Source organism: Calonectris borealis, chromosome 1 (genome assembly GCF_964195595.1).
Source record: "Calonectris borealis chromosome 1, bCalBor7.hap1.2, whole genome shotgun sequence".
Taxonomy (NCBI): domain Eukaryota; kingdom Metazoa; phylum Chordata; class Aves; order Procellariiformes; family Procellariidae; genus Calonectris; species Calonectris borealis.
Window position 1 is genome coordinate 37,004,317 of NC_134312.1, and position 20,034 is coordinate 37,024,350.

Sequence of the window (20,034 nt, forward strand, 5' to 3'; positions counted from 1 at the left end):
AGTTTACACAGTTTATGGGGAATATGTTTCCCCTGTTTCCTTAGATGACTCTCATTATTAATTTTCTTTTCTTTCCAGCTGACCCAAATGGTCTCAGGGCACATTGTACTACTTGACAAATTAACATGTTCTCAGGGACGCATCAGACAAAAAAGAAGTGAAAGATTTTTTCTACCCCCATGTATTTGAATGACCCTCTGGCACCCAAGCCTCACCTGAAGTAATGTCTTAAGAAAAGTGCTGTGTATAGGAGTCTGTATGAAATAGGATTAGTGTAACAAGGTGAAGAGGTAAATTCAATAGTCCTTGTGAACAGCCTGCTTTCAGGCTTCTCGTGCTTATCAGAAAATAGCTCAACCACCTCAGCGGACTTTAGGTGCCTCTGTGGAGACATCAGCTGAAGCCAAGGGAGGGACAACCACAGTTTCCCCAAAGAAGGATGCAGCGGGGTCCCTGTGCTCTATTTCCATCTCAACACGCATCTAGCTCCTTATGTGTGATCTTGCTTTCACAGTTAAGGTATTTATTTATTTATTAAGGTGCAGAAACTTATTTAGGTAATAGATCTTGGTAATAAGAAGGTCGATTCATATTTAAGCACCTGAATGTCACCATGAATTCCATTATCAAAGTCTTTATGTTTTATTCCACTTTTCTTTTTAAAATATTATGCTTAGTGCCCCTTATTCACCCCATGCTAAGTTTCTTCAAGGTTAGAAAAAGCAACAGCCCCCAAAATTTATTTGGAAAGTCTTTAATAAATTCCACCAAAAAAGAAGAGTAAAGAAAAAGGAATGACTTTCAAAGTAAGAAGCACAAAGATTTTTTTTCTAAGGATGAATATGAACATCGCTTGTTTAATATCTGTATTGAAGAACTATTAAGCTGATCAAAACGAGAATATATGCTATAACAGAAGCACTCAAGGACTTTAGTGATGACCTGATAGAAACTACTCAGTGAGGTCAAGGTGGACTTCCGAAAATTCTGCCAACTTCAAGACTCCCATTGTGCAGAATTTTTCCAAACATAATATTCATAATACTGAGTCACTTTATATCCCTCTTCTATACAGAAAGGCAGTTATGTATACCTGTGCAGAAAGGTTATTTAAATAAAAATATACCATAAGAATCTGAAAATAATTTTTTACATTCATGTGTGTACATTCATCAGATAAATATGTGATGAAATTTAACACAACTTATCTGTAAAAAGCATTTAAGTTTTGAAATTCCACATTTTAAAAACTCTCCAAGATTTTTGCCTGCTTGTTTGGTTGGTTGGTTTACTGGTTGTCTTTTACAGATAGAGTTTTAGCTGGTGCGTCAATTTTTTTTCTTTTAGGGTTTGTTTTGGCTTTGTTTTGCTTTGTTTTATCTGTTTTCATGACTGGATAGAATGGTATCTCTGTACTAATTGAAAGTTTCTTTAATTCTGTAACATATTTTTATAATACGTAACATTCCATTTTGCAGATCTCTAATGCATTTTTACTTAATCTGTCAGTTAAACCAAATTATCAAATATACCTTGAAATACTCCTCCCAGAAACTGCAGGCACATGTATGCATGCATACTCGCCTTTCTGAAAACTACATAACTGGTTTTTTTCTTTTTCTTTTTCCACCCCTGCCTTCTAGGACTTCCCCACAGTGCTTCAGACTCTCCCATGTGTGTTAAGAGAAACTCCGTAGGATGTCCCAGCACACAGTTCACCATCTGAAAGAAAGATCTTAATTTTAAGTTTCAGCTTGCTTCTGTAGAGCCCCAGGCAAGCTCTCTGAAGTGCAGTCAGGGGAGGAACTTAACTCAGACCTTTAGAAAAAAACTGCTAACAAGGCACATGTCTAGTCCTGTGAAATCCCCTCTTTTAGACTGATCTCCCCTGCCACAACCTTCCCACTACATTATTGATTCCATATAAATAGCAAGTCTCTAAGCCATGGACATGATGAATCAACAAGTATCTAGACAGAGTTTATGAATTGAAACTGGATGGCCTGGGAAGAGGCTGGCTATTCTTCAAGACAGAGGAAAAGAAAGCACATTTCAACAAGCAAAATAAAAGAAGAGAAACTGCCAGGAGAACCATTCAGACCTGTGCAATCAAGAATATTTTTGCTCAAGGATTCCCAGAAGATAATACTTTCAGATATCTCTTCTTGCTGAAAAGGTATCTTTTAAGATGCTCCTAGCAGACTCCCTGGCACTTGTTTCTGAATGATCTCTGGCTAATCGAAGCTGTTGATAAGAATCATATACACCACTCTCATTGCTATCCAAAGTCAGAAGCTGCAAAAATATCACAGTTCCTAGAACTCCAGAAGCCTGCTTTATAAAAACTATCAGGTAATGAAAGCATCTGAAGCACCTTCAAGAGAAACCTATTAAAAACCAAGATATAGGAAAACAAAATCATGATTATTCAGGGACTTTTTCGGAGAATGAGGACATGGCTTCATGCTTGGCATTTTACCCTGTATGTCTACAGAAGCTCATACAGTGCATCCAGGGATGTGAGAGGCCATGCCAAGCCAGCTCATGATCCCTTTTCATTACTGTCCATCCATGAAATAAGCCAGGCACCTTGTGTATCTAGACCACTGCTGAGATGCAAGTGTAGAGCGCAGCAAGAGCTCGCTGGGCAACTCTTGGGCATGAGCCTTCCAGGACCATAAAAAGCACACCTGGAGCAGGCTGTAAGTAAAATATTAGTAAACTAATTTTACATTACCCCAGACTGGTCAAGCCTCCTGCATTAAACATGAGACTCACAGACCAGCCATGCCTCCTACCATGGAGCAGAAGGAAGGCTACAGTGCTGTGCTGCAGCTGCTGAAAGGGGTGGTGAAGGGGCCGCTGTTTAAGGCAAGCTTCCCACCCCTCACCAGGTCCAGCTCCCACAGCTCCTCCTCTGCCGTGTTACCCAACACCCAGATCCATCCTTTCCCCACAAGAGCCACAGCAACGCTCCCTCAGCCCCCGGGAACGAGGCACCCTCCAAGGCGTCGTGTCAGTGCCAGAGACTGCCTGTGCCACAGGGAGAGTCTGAAGTGGCATTGACAGTTCTCACATCTTTCTCACCACTGTGAAAGGGTGAGGGGGGAAAAGGAGAGAGGTTGGCCCTCAGGGAGCAATGAAAATTAAAAAAAAAAATCTAATGCTCAAATTTTAATTCAAATGTTGCTAATAGGAACTTGCAAGGAAGCACTTAATGTATAGGCAAATGACTATCTGCACATAAGATGATAGCATCCATATACTGGCTGTATAAATTTTTATGGCTGCATATTCTTTGATCTTTTTGCTACTTCAACGTAGGATTTTCCTCACAGAAGTCAACATTAGAACCTCAAAACTTCAACCCTCAGATCACTTTGAAGAGTGAATTTTAGTTAAATAACTGAAAGATCAATAGATTGAGAAGCAGTTGTTATCTGTGGGGTAGTTTGCATATACCCTTTCAAAAAGTCCCAGGTGCGAAGCTGAACGCCATGTACAATACAGAGCAGTACAGTGTATTTGTCTTCCAGTGCCTAACAACATGTCAAAAATGACAATAGACGAGTGGCCATTTATAAATATCTGTAGGGCCGTGCCTTTTTTCAAGGTTAGAAGAAATTGTTATGGGGAAATAACCAACTACCCACAGTTCCTTAGGAGTATCTACACTGACTCAGGACAAATGTTTTTACTGCTTTAGTTCTAAAATGCACACCAGAAAAAATAGATGAGCATTAAATAACTGTCCAGGTCCGCGGCACTGATATGTTGTGAAGGGAGCCAAGCATGTGGGACTATCACAAAACAAGAATTGCCTTCCCCTTCAATTCACCACCTTAAAAGCTGAACAGCAAGGGGATACACTGTAGGATTTGACAAAACGCCATTTATGAGATGCCTTGTCTGATCGCATACACAAATCTAGAGGGAGTTTTATCTTCACAGGGCTCACAAGTCAGGGAAATCTTGAGAATAATCCTAGCGCATATCCTCCAGGTGCAGCTGTAGTTAGCAGAGCATTGTAAAACAAAATAAAAAGATAGGGAAATCAGAAACTGAAGATGCAGCAGAGCCAGCCTTTCCTGACTTCAGTGGTACAGCCTCGCTTTAACAGCTAATTCATAACGTGAAAGTACTGCATTGCCTAGGAGTTATATTACGGCTGGGCACCTATAATTTCTAAGGAACAAGACCCACAATATAAAAGTAAACATGGACACTGTGAATTTCCTTTTATTTCAAACACAACTACTCTGATATTTGTGGTTAGTGAGTGCTCTTTGCTTAGATTTTTACTTTGGCAAATATGCTGCATAATATGGATGCTATCTGATCATTTCTGATTCTCTGTCTCACCTCTTCAAGGGAGTGGCATGTTCATCCACATTTCCTTTTCCGTACAGTTGTTTCTAGAGTCTAGCAACACACATATTACATTAATCTGTTGTCAGCTGAATGAACAGAAACCAAATTTCAGCAGTGCATGCATGGTTCAGAGCCCCAAAAGCAATGCACAGCAGTGCCTGAACCAGCACACGGGAGAGACTTGCTGGAGTTTTGTCCCTGCTTATTTTTTTCAAGTATTATTCATATATATACATACATACATACATACATACATACACACACAGTCAAGGACATAAGAAATTGTCTCTAAGTAGAAGGATCCAAAATTTTTTTAACACAGCAATGCATCTTTAGATTTTTATTCACTTTCTGAATCTTTATACCATCATTTATTATATTATTATAACAATAAAGAAAGTGGGGTTTCCACTGTTCTCTACAAAAGCAAAGACACGTCACCCTATGTTGGATATCTACAGCTTTGGCATATAATCTAAGCTGGACGTCCCTGTATGATCAATGCAGAGCTAGGAAAAGAAGCACCCCCAGGAGGTAATACCTGAATTTTAAGCATGCAAGATTAGATCCTCCCAAAGGGAAAGAGCTACATCAGCAGAGACATGACTTGGTCCCTGGCTAGTCATTTCTTTTGGGAGATTGCCCTCCTGAGAATCTGACATTACCACAATACTGAAACAGGCCTAATAGAAGGTCAGTGCTTTACGACCATGTCTGCTCTCATACTGATAATCTATGTGTATAACTAAAGCAAGCTAAAATATATCCACTGATTTATCCTCCACTGTAAAGATGACCTCTAAGATCTCAGACATTTACCTGGACTCAGCAGAGGAGCGACTTTCAGGTCCAAATATAACACTAAAGTCAGAGGAAGAAGCAGAAGGACATTTGAGGAACATACTCCCCTAGCTATTATTTCAGGAGCTTTTAAAATGTTACTAGTTATGATAGCAGCATATCTGGACTGATTTTCAAAGCTCTCTTTAAACAGTGAACTTTCTCCTTCAAAGAAAAAAAAAATTGAAACTTAGAGGACTCAGATAGACTTCCTGGATTTAAAGTACATCACTGATTTATTTCCTCATTGTAGACAATTCACTTTAATAAAAGGACACAGAAATAGTCTGAAGCTTATAAATCCCACTCTATAGCTGTAAAATAACATTTCCACATTTTTCTGCAGGTTGTCTGTAAGAAATCTCACGTGTCCCATCTATCTCCTCCTTAATTATTCATATTTGCTATGCATGAACCTAGGAGATTTTTCCATAAAATAAATAAAGTACAAAACAAATGCCAAACATAAAAACTTCATTAAAAACTATTGAAATTGTTACCCCCCAGTGATTATTGTTATGAAAAATTTTGACTGTTATTTTATAGTTTAACACTCCTCTCCTACAATGACTTTATTAGGATAAGCCATAATTTGGCATTTTCTCATATTTTTAGTGTGGGTCATAATGCTGCTTAGTGTAGACTGTTGTATTCCTAGCATCCAGCAGAAGAGCAAATTAGTTTATAATCACTCCTACAGATCTGTTCAGACAATAGAACAGATTTTAGGAGAGCTTTTCTGGCAGCCAAGATCAGTTTGATAAGTGGGGCTTTTTATATTACTTTCCTTACACCACTGTTCGGTGTGATAGTTTTAAATGTGAGTTCTTCACACGATTTATTGTATATACGGGTTAAAAATGCTCATTAGACTGAGTTATATTTGAAAATAGAAGCAAGAACTATACTTGAGAAAGGTATTTGCTTCAACAAATTCATTCTTTTTAGAAGTACGTTCAGTACTTACTGTCAATAGTACCCAATAGACTAGCAATGTTTATTTCAAAAAGATGAAAAAAGAATGATGGTAAAATATCACCTGTGATGAAATAAACCACCTGAACAGCAAAAAATAAGAGTATGATTTCCATGTGCCATTCAGACTGCTCTAATTTAGTTTTTCTCTGACTTTCAGCAAAAAACTCTGGTTTTAAATACCTATAACATGAACATGTTGATAAACTATTAATGGAGGTCTTAGTCCAACAGAATTAAAAGATTTTTGTGTTTTGCTATTTCCAAAAATAGCTGATTGATTCTGAACATTTTTTGGGTACTTCAATAACTAAAGAACAGCTGTTCTAGAATACGGCATTTTTACAGGCAATAATATGCAGTGGTCCTTCTGGTTTGTTTGTTTGTTTGTTTGTTTAAAGAAAATTTAAATGACACTAGTTTAAAAATTGTTTCTTTTTCTAACATTTAGGTTTTACTTCAGATTTGTGAAGTACAATATACCTAACCCCTCTCTGGTAGCTAAGCTCTTTTCTTCAGTCATTTTCCTCTACACAAGCTGTTTCTCAGAGTAAACCCAGGAAAATGCAAGGACAGTAATGTTGTGACAGAGGGAGAGTTGGAAATATGTACTGTCCTCAAATCGCTTAGCAGAAAGCACATCTAATGATGCAGGGTAAAAACTGAAAAGTCAAGAAAGGCATGAGATAAGACTGGTGAGCGCGGTCCTTACACTGGCGTAATGGGGATCCTCCTAATTCCCCGCTTTTTAGCTGTTTACATCCCATCTCATCTTCTTCTGTAACATCAGGCACGGGGCCTGACTGCACTTCATTCCTGCAGTCCCCAAAAAGCAGCTTCCAGGGCTGGTGTGACAGCAAAGAGTAAAGAAGCCTTTGTGCTCATCTAAACTATACTATGAACAGGAATGGCATAAGTGGGATGAAAGGTTAATTCTTTTCTCACATGTTTCCAGGGCATAACCTCTGCAGGATGCCCTTTGTCTTCTGCAACCCAGCTTTCTAGTATACTATGTATTGTTATAAGAAGGACAAAATATGCAAAAATATGGATTATTTACTTATCATAAATGAGATTTTCTGGATTCTCCCATGTTCTGAAAAGGTAAACATAGGCATGGAAACTGTATTTTTATTCTCCTAAGGTGTTTTGGAATCAAAACTAGAAGGAGAAGAGAGACTTACACAGCCTTCGTATGCACAGTGTGCAGCAGTGTAACAAGATGGCACAATATTACTCTTCCTCCTTTCTTATTTAAACTTGTATCTTCTCTCAGATACAGTTATATTTGCTCTTAATATCTCTGGCAGATGTTCTGGGGTGAATGATGCAATTAAGAAGCCAAAATTCCCATTTCTTCCAGATGCTTATTTTCTCAATATTCACTCACTGGAAACATATTTACTTTCCACTCTATGGTGTCTAGCAGTTAGCACACCTTCTGGGTTCCATTTCACAAAATTTCCACAGTTAATCTGACACATGCCAATGCATTTTAGATGAAAGTTTAGCACCAGTAATCTTTTTTTCCTATTGGTAGTAAATTTACATAACATAACAAAACTGAGCAAAGTTTTAAATAAGTATTTGACTTAAAAAATCTTTTCATTTTGTTGTTCATAGGTACAATGCTTTCTGCTATCTGTCATCTTTTTAAAACTTAACTTTGGTTTTCCTTAGTCTTCCAGGTCACTGAAGGAATCTAATGATGATTTCAGTGTTTTCTATGATTCATTCTTTTCACTGAGATTGAATTACAGGCTTAACTGCTTCATCCCTGCTCCCCTCCCATCAGAAACATACATAGTCTTGGGTTCAAATTCTGGATCCAGAACAATTCTGACATTCCCAGCAACTCAGCCAGCCTCCTACGAGCCCTAGCTCTCCTCTCACACACAGTCCTGGAGCACAGACTCAGCTGAAGCAATTCTAATAACTTGCGCCCAAAAATACAATGGCACAATGCACCCAAGATTTGTGTTGGTCTTAACAGAACACTTTTCTCGGGCATATCCTTTCCGCAGCTCTGCCTTCACCCAGCATAACCCACACATTCGGCTTTATACTTCAGTCGTTCGAGGACGCTTGATATTGAAGCCAGAAATATTTTGCAGAAAGAATTCTAAGTCTACTGCCTTTAGCTGAGAACAATTTCAGAACAAGAGTTATACAAAACTATGGGGAAAAAAAGAACAAGACAGACTTGGCAGCTCCTGCCTCAGCCTCCTCATCACTACAGACAGAATTCTTGCTCAGCCTGGTAAAAGAAAGCTGCACAAAGCAGACTGCTCTTTTATGATTTTCCTGCTTTCTGTCATCTAAACCCCCAAGCCAGCCTCTGTTCTCCAGTAAGTATGCCATGGCTTTGTCCTCATCTATGTGGAGAAGTGGGTTTTTCTTGGTCACAGCCACCTCTTTATCAAATGGTACTTTCACACTTTAATGGGAAGGTCAAAATTTCAGTATTATCCCTCTGCAAATTTCAAGAATTCTTCCTGACTTTCTGTGTATTTTAGCTCAACAAGGAAAAACTGAGCAAACACCAAATCCAGGTTTTACAACCAAACCTTTTTTAACACAACAGAATGACATTTGCAGAATGATATGCAGATATAAATGAATCTGTCACAGACCAAATTTCACTGTCTTCTGAACTGCAACAGGAGACTCCATTTGAACAGTAGAAATAAAATAAGACCTTTACAATTTTATTCGGACATTATGACCCTGATACAGGAGAAGAATTATTAGGCAGATAAAAGACAATATCCAAACTAAGTCCTCCTGCTAAGAGACTTTCCAAAAGTTCCACAAGGTTTCCAACAGGTTGCAAACTCTTTGGTATATGAATTCAGGGAAGTATTCACACCTACACTGAAAGCTTGAGTACGCACTTTGTGAAAGGAATGAACTCTGAAGGGTGTTTCAGAGTGCCTAAAGCTGGATGTTGTGGAAAATTCCAAGTTTTCAGTTATGTTTGAAAAGCACCTAGTAGTTTGTGAAGCTCCCATAAATAAATGATAAGCATTTTAAAAACACTAAAATGGTCCACGTAAGCTATTTCATCAGAGATGACCTTGCATTTTTCTCTTTCATCCAAGTCTCTCATATCTCTGCGTGCATATGCATGCACATACGCGTGCATACAGACACAGACTTTGCTGCTTTGGAGCTGTTGGTTTGTGCAGCTTGGGCTCAGATCAATTCCCTGATCTTCCAAAAAGATGAGACTTTTTTACAAATCTCTACTACAGTGGAAGACTGCCCCAGTGAGCCTTAAAAGGGTAAATCCCCCTCAGCCCCCCAAAGAACAGAACTAAAAATTTTGGTTCAGGAAGAAACTTTATAAATTGCTACCCAAAACCACACAAAGTATTCTTCTCCTGCTATTCTCCAGAATAGCTGACTGTCTCTGAACATTTCCTTAGCACTTGTATGACTAAAGAACAGCTGTTCTAAAGCGTGACATTCTACACGCAAGCACTTAACACTGCTATAGAGTAAATTTAGTGAAGGGTGTCAAGAGAGAAGGGCATAGTCTTTAGACATCATCAGCAGAAAATTAATGCAGATAAAAGTTAGATTAACATATTCCCTGAATGCTATAGAAATAATCTCCACATGGGATGCGATTTTCCAGGCAACCTCCCAACCTGAGTATGTGAAATCCCCTGAGTAGGGTAACAGGGATGTGCAGTAGACACCAGCAGACACTGGGGCAGTCATCACTGCATGTATGGAATGTATGAGGGATGTATGGAATGTATATTAGAAAGCCTGAGGGGCAGCGCAGAAAACCCTAAGGCCAGCACTGGGATATATGGCCTCCATACCTGAAACCAGATCTAGGCTTTGAAGATAGAATTGGTCCTAATCCTGCCATTACAGTAATTTTACATACCTGGATACTGTTAAGGATCAGACTGTAATTATAATGTGATATTAACCCATTATATTTGACCTATAAAAATGACACGATCTTAACACGTTGAATATGGAGAAAACATAATGTAAGGGAAACTGTAAACTATTCAGATTTTCTTTTCAATTATATTCTTGTTTGATAGTCCCAGACATTAATAAAATTTTATGAGCAATGAGGAAAAAGACAGGAAAAGTTGTCATACCAGTGGAGAAAAATCTACGTGGTTTCTCCACCAAAGAAAGGTGGTTTCAGAGTCTTGGACATAAACTTTGTACTAGTCATGACCTTCCAATATACCTCAAGGTCATCCTACCATCTGAGCTCCAAAGCTGTCAAAAGATTCAGACACAGCTCTTCTACAACACATGGCAAATTCCAAGGCTGGAAACCTGCACATAATGATTCACACTTTTGGAGTAACTCAGGAGTCTCTTGTTATCAGCGTTAATTATTTATATAAAAATAGAGGATGGCATTTCCTCAAAAGGTTTTATTTGTGTAAACTCACTCTGATATTTACTATGAAAATTTTGCAATCATTTTCCCATTTACAGCTCCTATACTATCTGTCTGTACTGGAAGGAACCTCTTTAAAGACAGTGTAGCCAATACAGTCAGTGGGTAAAAATGTTTCCAGAATGGGAGAAGGGGCTGGGGAGTGGGTACAGGCAGCTGCAGCAATCCCATCAGCTCACTGTGATGTAGCACCCTGCTTCATGGGGTATGATAGGAGACTCCAGGTCACTAAACAGCCCTTCTCTTCCTTTGTTCTTCCCCCCTGATCACAACTGCATCTAACGTCCATTGCTTTCCTTTTCTACTCTAACAAAAAGTTTATTTAAGACATTATGTATTACACGATGTGCATTTAGGGAAATGAAAAATTCAGAATAAAACTGTAAGCCCAGAAAATAATATTTTAAATCTGGAAATGCTAACAATAATATACCACTACATGCTACATTAATTGAGCACTTAACAAGTTAATGAAACAACAAGGAAAATTCTGATCAACAGATCCAAGAGAGTGGTACTATTAAACCAAGACTAATTGAATAAAGATGACTATCTAGGGGGTTAAAATTTCTTTCATACTATTTTTACGGGTTTAGTCAAAACTGTGGCATGCAAATGTAACCACTCTGTTTTCCTAAGTACAAGGATAAAGGAATCTAGCAGAATCCATTACTTAGTATACATAACAAATGAACAGGACTAATTTGAAAGAATATGAAACTGGAAAAGTAGATCTTATTCCAGTATTAGGGAAATGTCAACATTTACTCATGGTAGGAAAAAGGAACAGCAGGATAAGCATACTATCAATGTTTTTTCAGTCCTAACATCTTACAATATTTTCCTAACAAAAAAGCAAGGGAAAGCTTAATCTTCCAAAACAGAAATGGGCTAAAAAATCAGCTGATTGGTGGGCCAGCTATCCAAGGGAAGATAGCATTACTAATAAATGAAAGGGCTGAAAATGTAAAAAAGTTTGGCATTTCTAACTGTAAAATCAACTAAGTATGTAACTTTTACAAGAATATAATCTTTTGCGCAATCATCTCCTTCCCACCACAACACAAAATCTGAATGTATTTAAGGAAAAGATCCTGGGTACTCACTCATGGAAAGTTAATAAAAATTTGACATTGGGATTACAAGATCAGGCCCAAAATAAAGAACTGCTATGCACTTCCCTTTCACTTAGAAAAACATCAGGAAACCATGATACCTGCCAAATATAAGCAGAAATATTTTAAAGTGATTAATATAAAGGAAAATGCATGATATGTCACCGCAACTCTCCAACTTCTCTCTCCATAGCTGCCTCAAGGACAGCCAAGTTTCATCGTCCAGGTGGTGGTGGGAATGGGGGCAAACATGAAGGCAGCCATTTGCTGTGATGGAGCTGGCAGCACAGAGAAGAAATAGGCATAACTCTGCTATTGCCATGATTTCTACACCCATGTCCCAGCAGACCATCAGAACTATTGGCATCTTGGCAATCAGAGAAAATTATTTTCCTTTATACCCTGGCAGAAAGCCAAGGAATGTAATCTCCTGAATTCCAACAGATATTGTATTAACATTTTAGATTGCAGTGACAGATACTGATATGAAAGTGTTTGACTGACTGTTCTATTTTATCTTCAAGCAAATGGCAATTTTGAGATCAGGTCTGATCCTGATATAATTGAAACTTTCAATTAATGCCCAAGCTAGATAAGAACATCTAATATCTTTCTTCCGCATGTCTGCTAAAATGACTATCATCTTCCTTTGTTTCTATATTTAAACATTAATTACACTCAGAATTAAGTTAGTGAAAGCTGCACACAAAGCATTCTCATTTAAGAGAATCTGTCTCTGGGACAAACTTCCACAAGAGATAAGATTATCCATGTTTGACACATTTAGCAAATATGACAAAAGAGTTTGATGATGGAGGACCGACAGATTGACAATAGACAAGTGGATGCCTCCATCTAATATTTTGACAGACCCCACTGACATTTTCCAGCCTCATCTGGTAGCTCCTAAGGCACCCACACACATCTCTCTGCATGCTTGCAACTTCCCTCATCTTAATATTAGGCAGTTTTCTCCTACCTAATTCCAATCAAGAACCTGGGAATATGCAGAACTCTTACATCCTTTGACAGGCCCACACATGCGATCTACCCACAGGGTCAGAACCCTCACCAAGTATTATGGTACAGGCACTTCAAAAAAGTGCAAACTGAGGAAGAGATGGTATTGCTGCTGCTTACCCTTAATATTACAGCCTATATCATGGAACTGGGAGGTCTGCATTCAGTGCCCTCTTCAGGGCATGTCCCCAAAGAATGCCATTACCTCCAGTAGGACTCCTTCAGGAAGGAAGGAGAACAAGAGGGAGCATTTGGCTATCTAATGGTTACTTAGCTAGAAGGAGGGATGTTTTGATTCAGTTTCTGTCCTCTGCACCAAGGGTATTTATTGCTTTTAGAATTGAATACAAACACCCTCTATTTCTGCATTATGAATGCCGTCTTCTACGCAGAGTAAAATCCTCAACAGAAAGGACAAAGGTACATTCATACTAAAATACTATAACTTCATGATGAAGGCACTTCTACAAAAAGGCAAAGGTTTGAGTACTTCAGAGGTCTCCCATGTATCAGTTAGGCCTATTCTTATCTAGACACTGTGAGTCTAAACGCAAGGAATGTAGATCTCAAACACCAAAATGAGAGGCAACCCCCTAATTTGCCTGAATAAAGTAAACTAGACAGCATTATTTAGTTGCATTATTTAGTGTTGTGGGTATTTACCCAAGCTTCTGAACATTGTTGTTAGTAACCTGCACAGTCTTAATGGAATAACAAGACACCAGAGTACAGGACTGATACAGTCTTTCACCAGCCCTCCTGAATGATTGTAACCTCTGGTGTGATTCCCAGTAGTAGAACCGGTTACATATCCTGCAACATTCCAGTTGTAACGTTCAAGAGCTTTTGATATGATTTTTCATACAAAATGAAATGAGATCAAAGTCAGTCAGAGGTATGTGGTGGACCTTTTCTTACAGAGCACCCTAAAACTTCAGCAGCACTGATAATTCAAAGTCATTATTATAAACTAGACAAAAACATATTTTAAAACAGAGAAAACTCACTGGTGGTGAGTAAAATTGAACATAAATAAAAGAGCTTATAACAAAACTGCCCTTGGTGTGATGGATTCTTCTTTCCAAGTCTGCCCTCAGACCAGAACCCCTCAACACAGTCACATTGGGCTCCTTAAGTCCCTTTCTTTCCATCACCTCAAAAGGCTAGCTGTTTCTCTCTTCATCAACCTTCTCAGCTGTCCCCCAGTCTTTGCTCCTGCTGCAGGCTTCCTGCAAGCTAGTCTCTCTCCTTTTTTACCTGACCACCCGTGTCCTCTGGAGGCTTTCTCCCAGCCCACTCAAGACAGTTTCATTTGGTCTGTAGCAAGCAGTCAGCACAAGAAAAACAATGCCTTTGCTCTGCTGCTTCAGATTTAAACATACAGCAAATCAGGAAGACACATAAGCAGAACTAATCATCAGTGCTCAGAAGCATTTCTACTTAGGCATCGTCTTCAGTAAACTTCAAGGTACGTTTTACCCATGTCCATAATATATGATACTTTTGATGATAAAGTTTTGTCCTGGGAGTCCAGGGAGTGCAAGCCAGTGCTAGAATTTAAATACTGACATGTGAACATGGAGTCACATGTATAGTAATAGAGTTACACATAGGCAACTAGATGAATATCAGTGAGTGGATAACTGTAAGGAGAAAGTTTGGCTAGGAGAAAATCTATTGCAAGGATCAGAGGATCAACGGTATCTTTAAGGCACAATGCACAACACTAAGAGTTTTCAAAGCATTGCACCAGATCACCAGTATGCCTCAAGTCCCTTGCACTGCCCTAGTGATACAAACCCATAAATACAACATACATCACCCATTAAGCCATCTAAACAGCTGTCCTAACTCAGCAGTGAATTTCACCCTTTGTGCATGAAACAGACATGAGGGCATTGAGGCAATGCACACAGGCCATTACCATAGCTTTTAACAAAGTGCTATATTATCTCTCCTCAGAACAAATCAATTCCACAGCCCTGGGGTCAGGCAGAGCCAGGAGCCTGTCACAGGCTGATTCAGTGCAGCGTTAGCATTACTGCACTTCCTAACAGAGCCCCGCTGAATGCTAGAAGCCAAAGGAATGAACTTGTACCACCCCATCCATCTACAAGGGCTACAAGTCCTTCCACTCCCTCTCCAGAACCAGGCGTAGTACTGCCCATGCTGGCCTATGTCATCACGTTTGATTGAGTTTGTTCATTACTATGAGATTTCGTCCCCTAAACAAAGTTTACATTCTCAAAGATACACACATGTGGGACTTGTGTTAGACTATATGGAGCCCTGTTGAGGGCTTGCCACCTTTTGGTTCATTTTCCTATCAGAAAACATGACAAATCTAGACATAAGACTTAAAAGGTCTTGCAAAGCAAACAGAAATGATGAGTTATCCAAAGAAAACAAGATTCATGGGGATGATTATCACAATTAAGCTGCATTTCTAACTCAGTTTCAGAAAGACTTAAAATTTTCCGCCAGTTCCTTAGGCTTTCCAGGACTGTCCTGCACATTTTATTTGTACTCTTTTCAGAAAACAAAAGGAAAGAAACCTGGGACCAAGGAAGAGGATGACCGCTAATGAAAGTCCATCCATGACAAAAAACACATCAGCATCACTTGAAAGCGTGCTACTGCTACCACTGGGTTTCTTGCTTCTCATAGTCATACCCATTCCCACACTCCAGGCACACGTGTGGCACAGGCTATATCCTACACCCCAACACTGGTGCCAGCACTCCTTCTGCCCTGGCAATGCAACTGAGAAAGGCAAACTCATCCAGGAAGGGTGATCTAACAAGCAGCTTTTGAGGGTCAGTGGCTCCTTCATTCAGCTGGGATTCAGAACAGCTCCTGCTCTGCAAGGAGAAACCAAGATTCATTTTCTCCTTGTGAATAGCAAGATACTCCCTGAGACTTCTAATTTAGTGCAAATTCACAGACAAGTAGAAGCAGCAATTCTGCATCACAAACAATAAAGAGTTTAGTTTGTTTTAACTATATGATAGGCATCAGATTAATAAGTTCAGCTTCTGAGTGAAATTTTTTAAATGAAAATAAATTATCATGCCTTTTCATCTAGTAAGTCCAAAAATACGCAATTACTTTATTTATCTACCTGAAGCGTTTTCTGGTTCCATAACAAATTCATTCTGGCAAGCAAACATTCATGATTAGACATATTTTTAAGTAGCTTTGTATTTTGTCCAGAGATTTAAAATTTAATATAAAGTTTATTGGTTTGTATTTTGAGGAATATTAAACTATGCTCAGATTCAAAAGCACTCTTAATTTATTTAGATTACCTTATTGCATTATCAATGTAAAAAAACTTAGTAACCAAAAAACCTCAAAGAAATCCAAATTTTGAAAGAGTTTTTAGTTTTAGGGTAGAAACTGTGTCTCACAGTAGCCTCTTGTCTACAAAGGAGTGCTCGTAAGGGGCTATCAGTATATTTCTTTCTCAAAAGGACCAGTCCAACACTTGAAACCTTAAACACAGGCTGTGATACAATGGTCACCAAATCAATTCATGTTCCCTATGACAGAAATAGCAAACAGGCAGTGATGCTGAACTGATGCCTGCCTGCCATATCTGTCAGTGAACACTATATGTTTGCACAGGTTTGTTTTCCAAGGGCTAGCAATGAGTAGGAGGTTCAGGATCAATCTTATAGTAAAATATCCTTGTGGATTCTTTCAGCCACCCTCAAGGTATGTCAGTTTTTAGACTCATAACCTTGACAACATCCTTTTGGAGATTGATATGCCACTCTACTTGTCTTCTCATACATAGCTACTGCAGCACCAATGGATCTGGTACTGCGGGCTGATTCACAGGTGCATGTGCTCAGGTAAGGCACACATCACCATAGTATTAGGGTCCCCATTAGTGACATCAGCAAAATGAGAAAGAAAAAGCAGAGTTCCTCCTTCTTTCCAGCAGACAGGATAAATGGAATGTAAGTATGTGCACATCCAGGAACTATGCAGGAGAACTCATAATCCTGTGTGCAGCAAAACAGTGAGCTTTGTGTTTTGTTTTAAGCATTCTGAGTGCTTATCTCTTTTAGCTCTTGGACTTTCTGCCCAGACTGATGAAACTTTAACAGTCAGCCAAGATAAAGGGAGCAGACGTCTCTTCAAACCAGTCTTCTCAAGAGAAAGGCGGATGGACTTGGCGCCCACGTACCTGACACTGAAAAGTTGTAATCTGAAATCCCAGTTTGTAACGCTGGTGGTTGCTCAGCTGGACCTCAGAGCCTGGTTCCCCATGCCCTGCCTCAGCCTCTGTTTTACTTGCCGCTGACGAGATTTCTCATTTGTGCTGTATCCCTGAGATAAGCACAACAAGCCTAGAGACGGCCTGTCAGAGTCAGCTGTTTATATCCCTGCTGAAGTCTGTCTGGAGAGCAGAATGCTCATTAAACAATTTTTCACACATTGATGATCTTTCCTGCTTTTTCTTTTTCTTTTCTTTTACAATAGCCTTCACAAAAAGAGATGGGTTTAAGAGTTGGTGCAACTGACACATAATATGACTAAGTCAATAGGAAAGTAAAGATTTTTTAAAATGTAGATTATCGAGCTTTGAAATTGTAAGGGCTCCTTCAAAGTCATTAGGGTTTGTCATGTCAACATGTTAGTAAGGACTTCTATAAATGAAGATTAATGACGTTAGGGATAATTATCGCTGAAGAAAGTCACACATTTCTCAGTATTTGGAAACTCCATGCAAAGGTGAACAGTGTCAGGTTTTCCTTGACTGCCCCTTAGCTCCTTTTCTGCTGTTAGAGTAGGGGGAAGATCTTGTTTGGCCCAATGGGAAGTTAAACTCCCAGTTTCTTTGGAAATCAATGGTAGCTGAGCTGCATAACTCTGATTTGTGCTTTTTAAAATAATCCCCCATATACTGTGAGTGCAGCTGATTTACAGATCTACTAAATCCACAAGCCAAAATCCTTCTGAATATTTTTTCTTTCCAAGATAATCTGAACATGTACCATACATGCTTTTCTAAATTAAACACTCAAGTCATGCTGCTTCTTATTATTGTTCTCTGCAAGACTTCATATATTTTGCTAAAGGGGTAAAAAGTTAAAACTTAAAGAAAAAGAACCAAAGCTTTTTGTTAACTTGCAGCAATGTAAAGAAGTCCCTACAGCTAATAACCTGATTTTGCAGGGGACTCATGTATACTTTTTTTACCTAAAAACACCAAATTCAATATTTCTCAAGTTATTTCTGCTTTAAGGCTGGGGCTCAAATGCCAAGTACTGTCCAGATAATTAATAATATAGCCCTGCTGGGGTTCCCCTTGCATGAATATATCTGGAAAGCTAAAATTGGTGGGGGATCATTTGATTCTCAGTTATGAAGCATTAATTCCCCAAATAGTCCTTAGGATTATAATTTGTTTCCATGAAATACTTGGTGACTGATTTTACTCATCATTTTTTCAAAAACAGTAGCAAGCATACTTTGGCAAAGTTTGAATTGGATTGAGGCAAACACAGCTTGACCAGCTTTTGTGCATGGAATCAAAATGATCTGGAGATGGGCTTTTTGATTTTAAAGAAAGATAATCAAAGACAAAAGAATTCTGGATCCAGGCTAGGATATTTTGGCTCTTTTCCAATAGACGACTAAACTGGCAAGCCACAGCACAAATCCATACTCTGATTCAGAGGGGGAACAAAGGCTGAGCAAAGGGTGTCAGCACGGTTCCTGTCTGGCATGATGCCCATCTTTGGTGTCCTGCAGGACTACATCAGAATCTGTTTTGTCTGCAGCCAAATTGCAACTCGCAAAAGACTTTGCAGAAAGTGCCTCTGCATCCTGAACTCCTTAATCAGTGAGGTATATTTTGAAGAAAGATATCTTCACACAGCAGAAAAATATCTAGCAGCTAGATATATAAAACACCTGCTCATGAAATCCTATCATCAGAGGGAACGTTATAAAATGTACATGAACATAGAGAGATAAACTGACTGGTGTTATTGAAATCCTTCCCCAGTATTTAACTCCTTAGCTCTCAATAACGTTCATGTCCCACCCTTACTTTACCCAAGTTGTTAAGAGTTTATTCTGATCTTGAATAAGTGGATAAACAGCCAACAGACACTATATGAAGATGAGAAGTGGACTTCAAAACCATATTATACTGCAGTTCACATTTCAGTTAGCCTATAAGAAGATATTAGTACATGAATCCAGAGAGCTTGTTCCTTGCATTAGGGGTTTACAGAAACACACACACAAAAAAAAAAGAGACCTTTTTACAAGCTTCAGTAAACCATCACAGCTTCTGCTGGTGTGTATACATTTTAAGGGCTGGAATGACCAAGAGAAAACAAATCTCACATTGTCACAAGCTACTGAAGTTCCTTGTCCAGTGTTAGGAATAAAGCATAGAAGACAGACAACACTGCAAAGCAACAGTATTTTTTTGGTGATGAAACAATCGCATTCAGCACACATTAGCCATGAAGTAAGCCTTTACAGATAACTGCACACAGTAGCAGTACACACGTTACTAAAAATTGTTTCTTTCTAAGGTTCATTCCAGGAATTCATTTGTAGCACGCATATGTGCTATCTGATATACTTATTTCTATGAAACAAGCAGTATTCATTATTTGATTTTTTTACTTTACCATCTTCTTTTACCATCTTTTCAACTGTACTATCATTACAAAATGACCTAAAATTAGAGAACACTGAAAACGGGACTGAAATACTTAAATTCTCAAGAAATTAATAAAAGTCTATCGATTGAAAACTCTCCTCCTTTGATACTGGCTAGTGGACGAGTACCAGGAGACACAAATACGCATAAGGAAAAAAGGCCGCATAGACTGGACACCAGAATTTGTTGACAGAGGCCACAGATAGGACAGTATAATAGAACAGAACAAAATTTCTTACCTTTATGATGATTTGCCCCAGATGCTAATTTCCCCCACAGTGTTACAACAAATATTATTATTAGCAGTTTTCCTTTTGTTGCTTTCTGTAAGTATCTCTTATTCATCCTGAAAACAAAAATACACAAAAATAAGTATTTATCTTAAGACTTCTTTAAAAAACATTTTTTGTCTTAATTTAAGGAGAATTCAAGAAGTTTTTGTAAGTGTCTGGCTGACAACCCTTAAATCTCAAATTCTGCTTTGCTTTAAATGAGGTACATCATATAGAGCACCAGTATAACCTTCCTCCCTGGTCTGCCAGAGTCCCTTCACTCCGATCAGGAGAATTCAACACCTC

General features: G+C 38.7%; 1 protein-coding gene across 1 annotated transcript in view; it reads right to left on the reverse strand.

Annotated features, from left to right (window-relative positions):
* TAFA2 (TAFA chemokine like family member 2) overlaps window positions 1–19,804 on the reverse strand; it is a 73,515-nt gene extending 53,711 nt beyond the window's left edge. Inside the window, exon 1 of the mRNA XM_075153407.1 lies at window positions 19,696–19,804. Within this exon, the coding sequence (XP_075009508.1) occupies window positions 19,696–19,801 (106 nt within the window). The 5' untranslated portion in view covers window positions 19,802–19,804. The remainder of the gene's footprint in view (window positions 1–19,695) is intronic.
* Window positions 19,805–20,034: the final 230 nt, after the last annotated feature.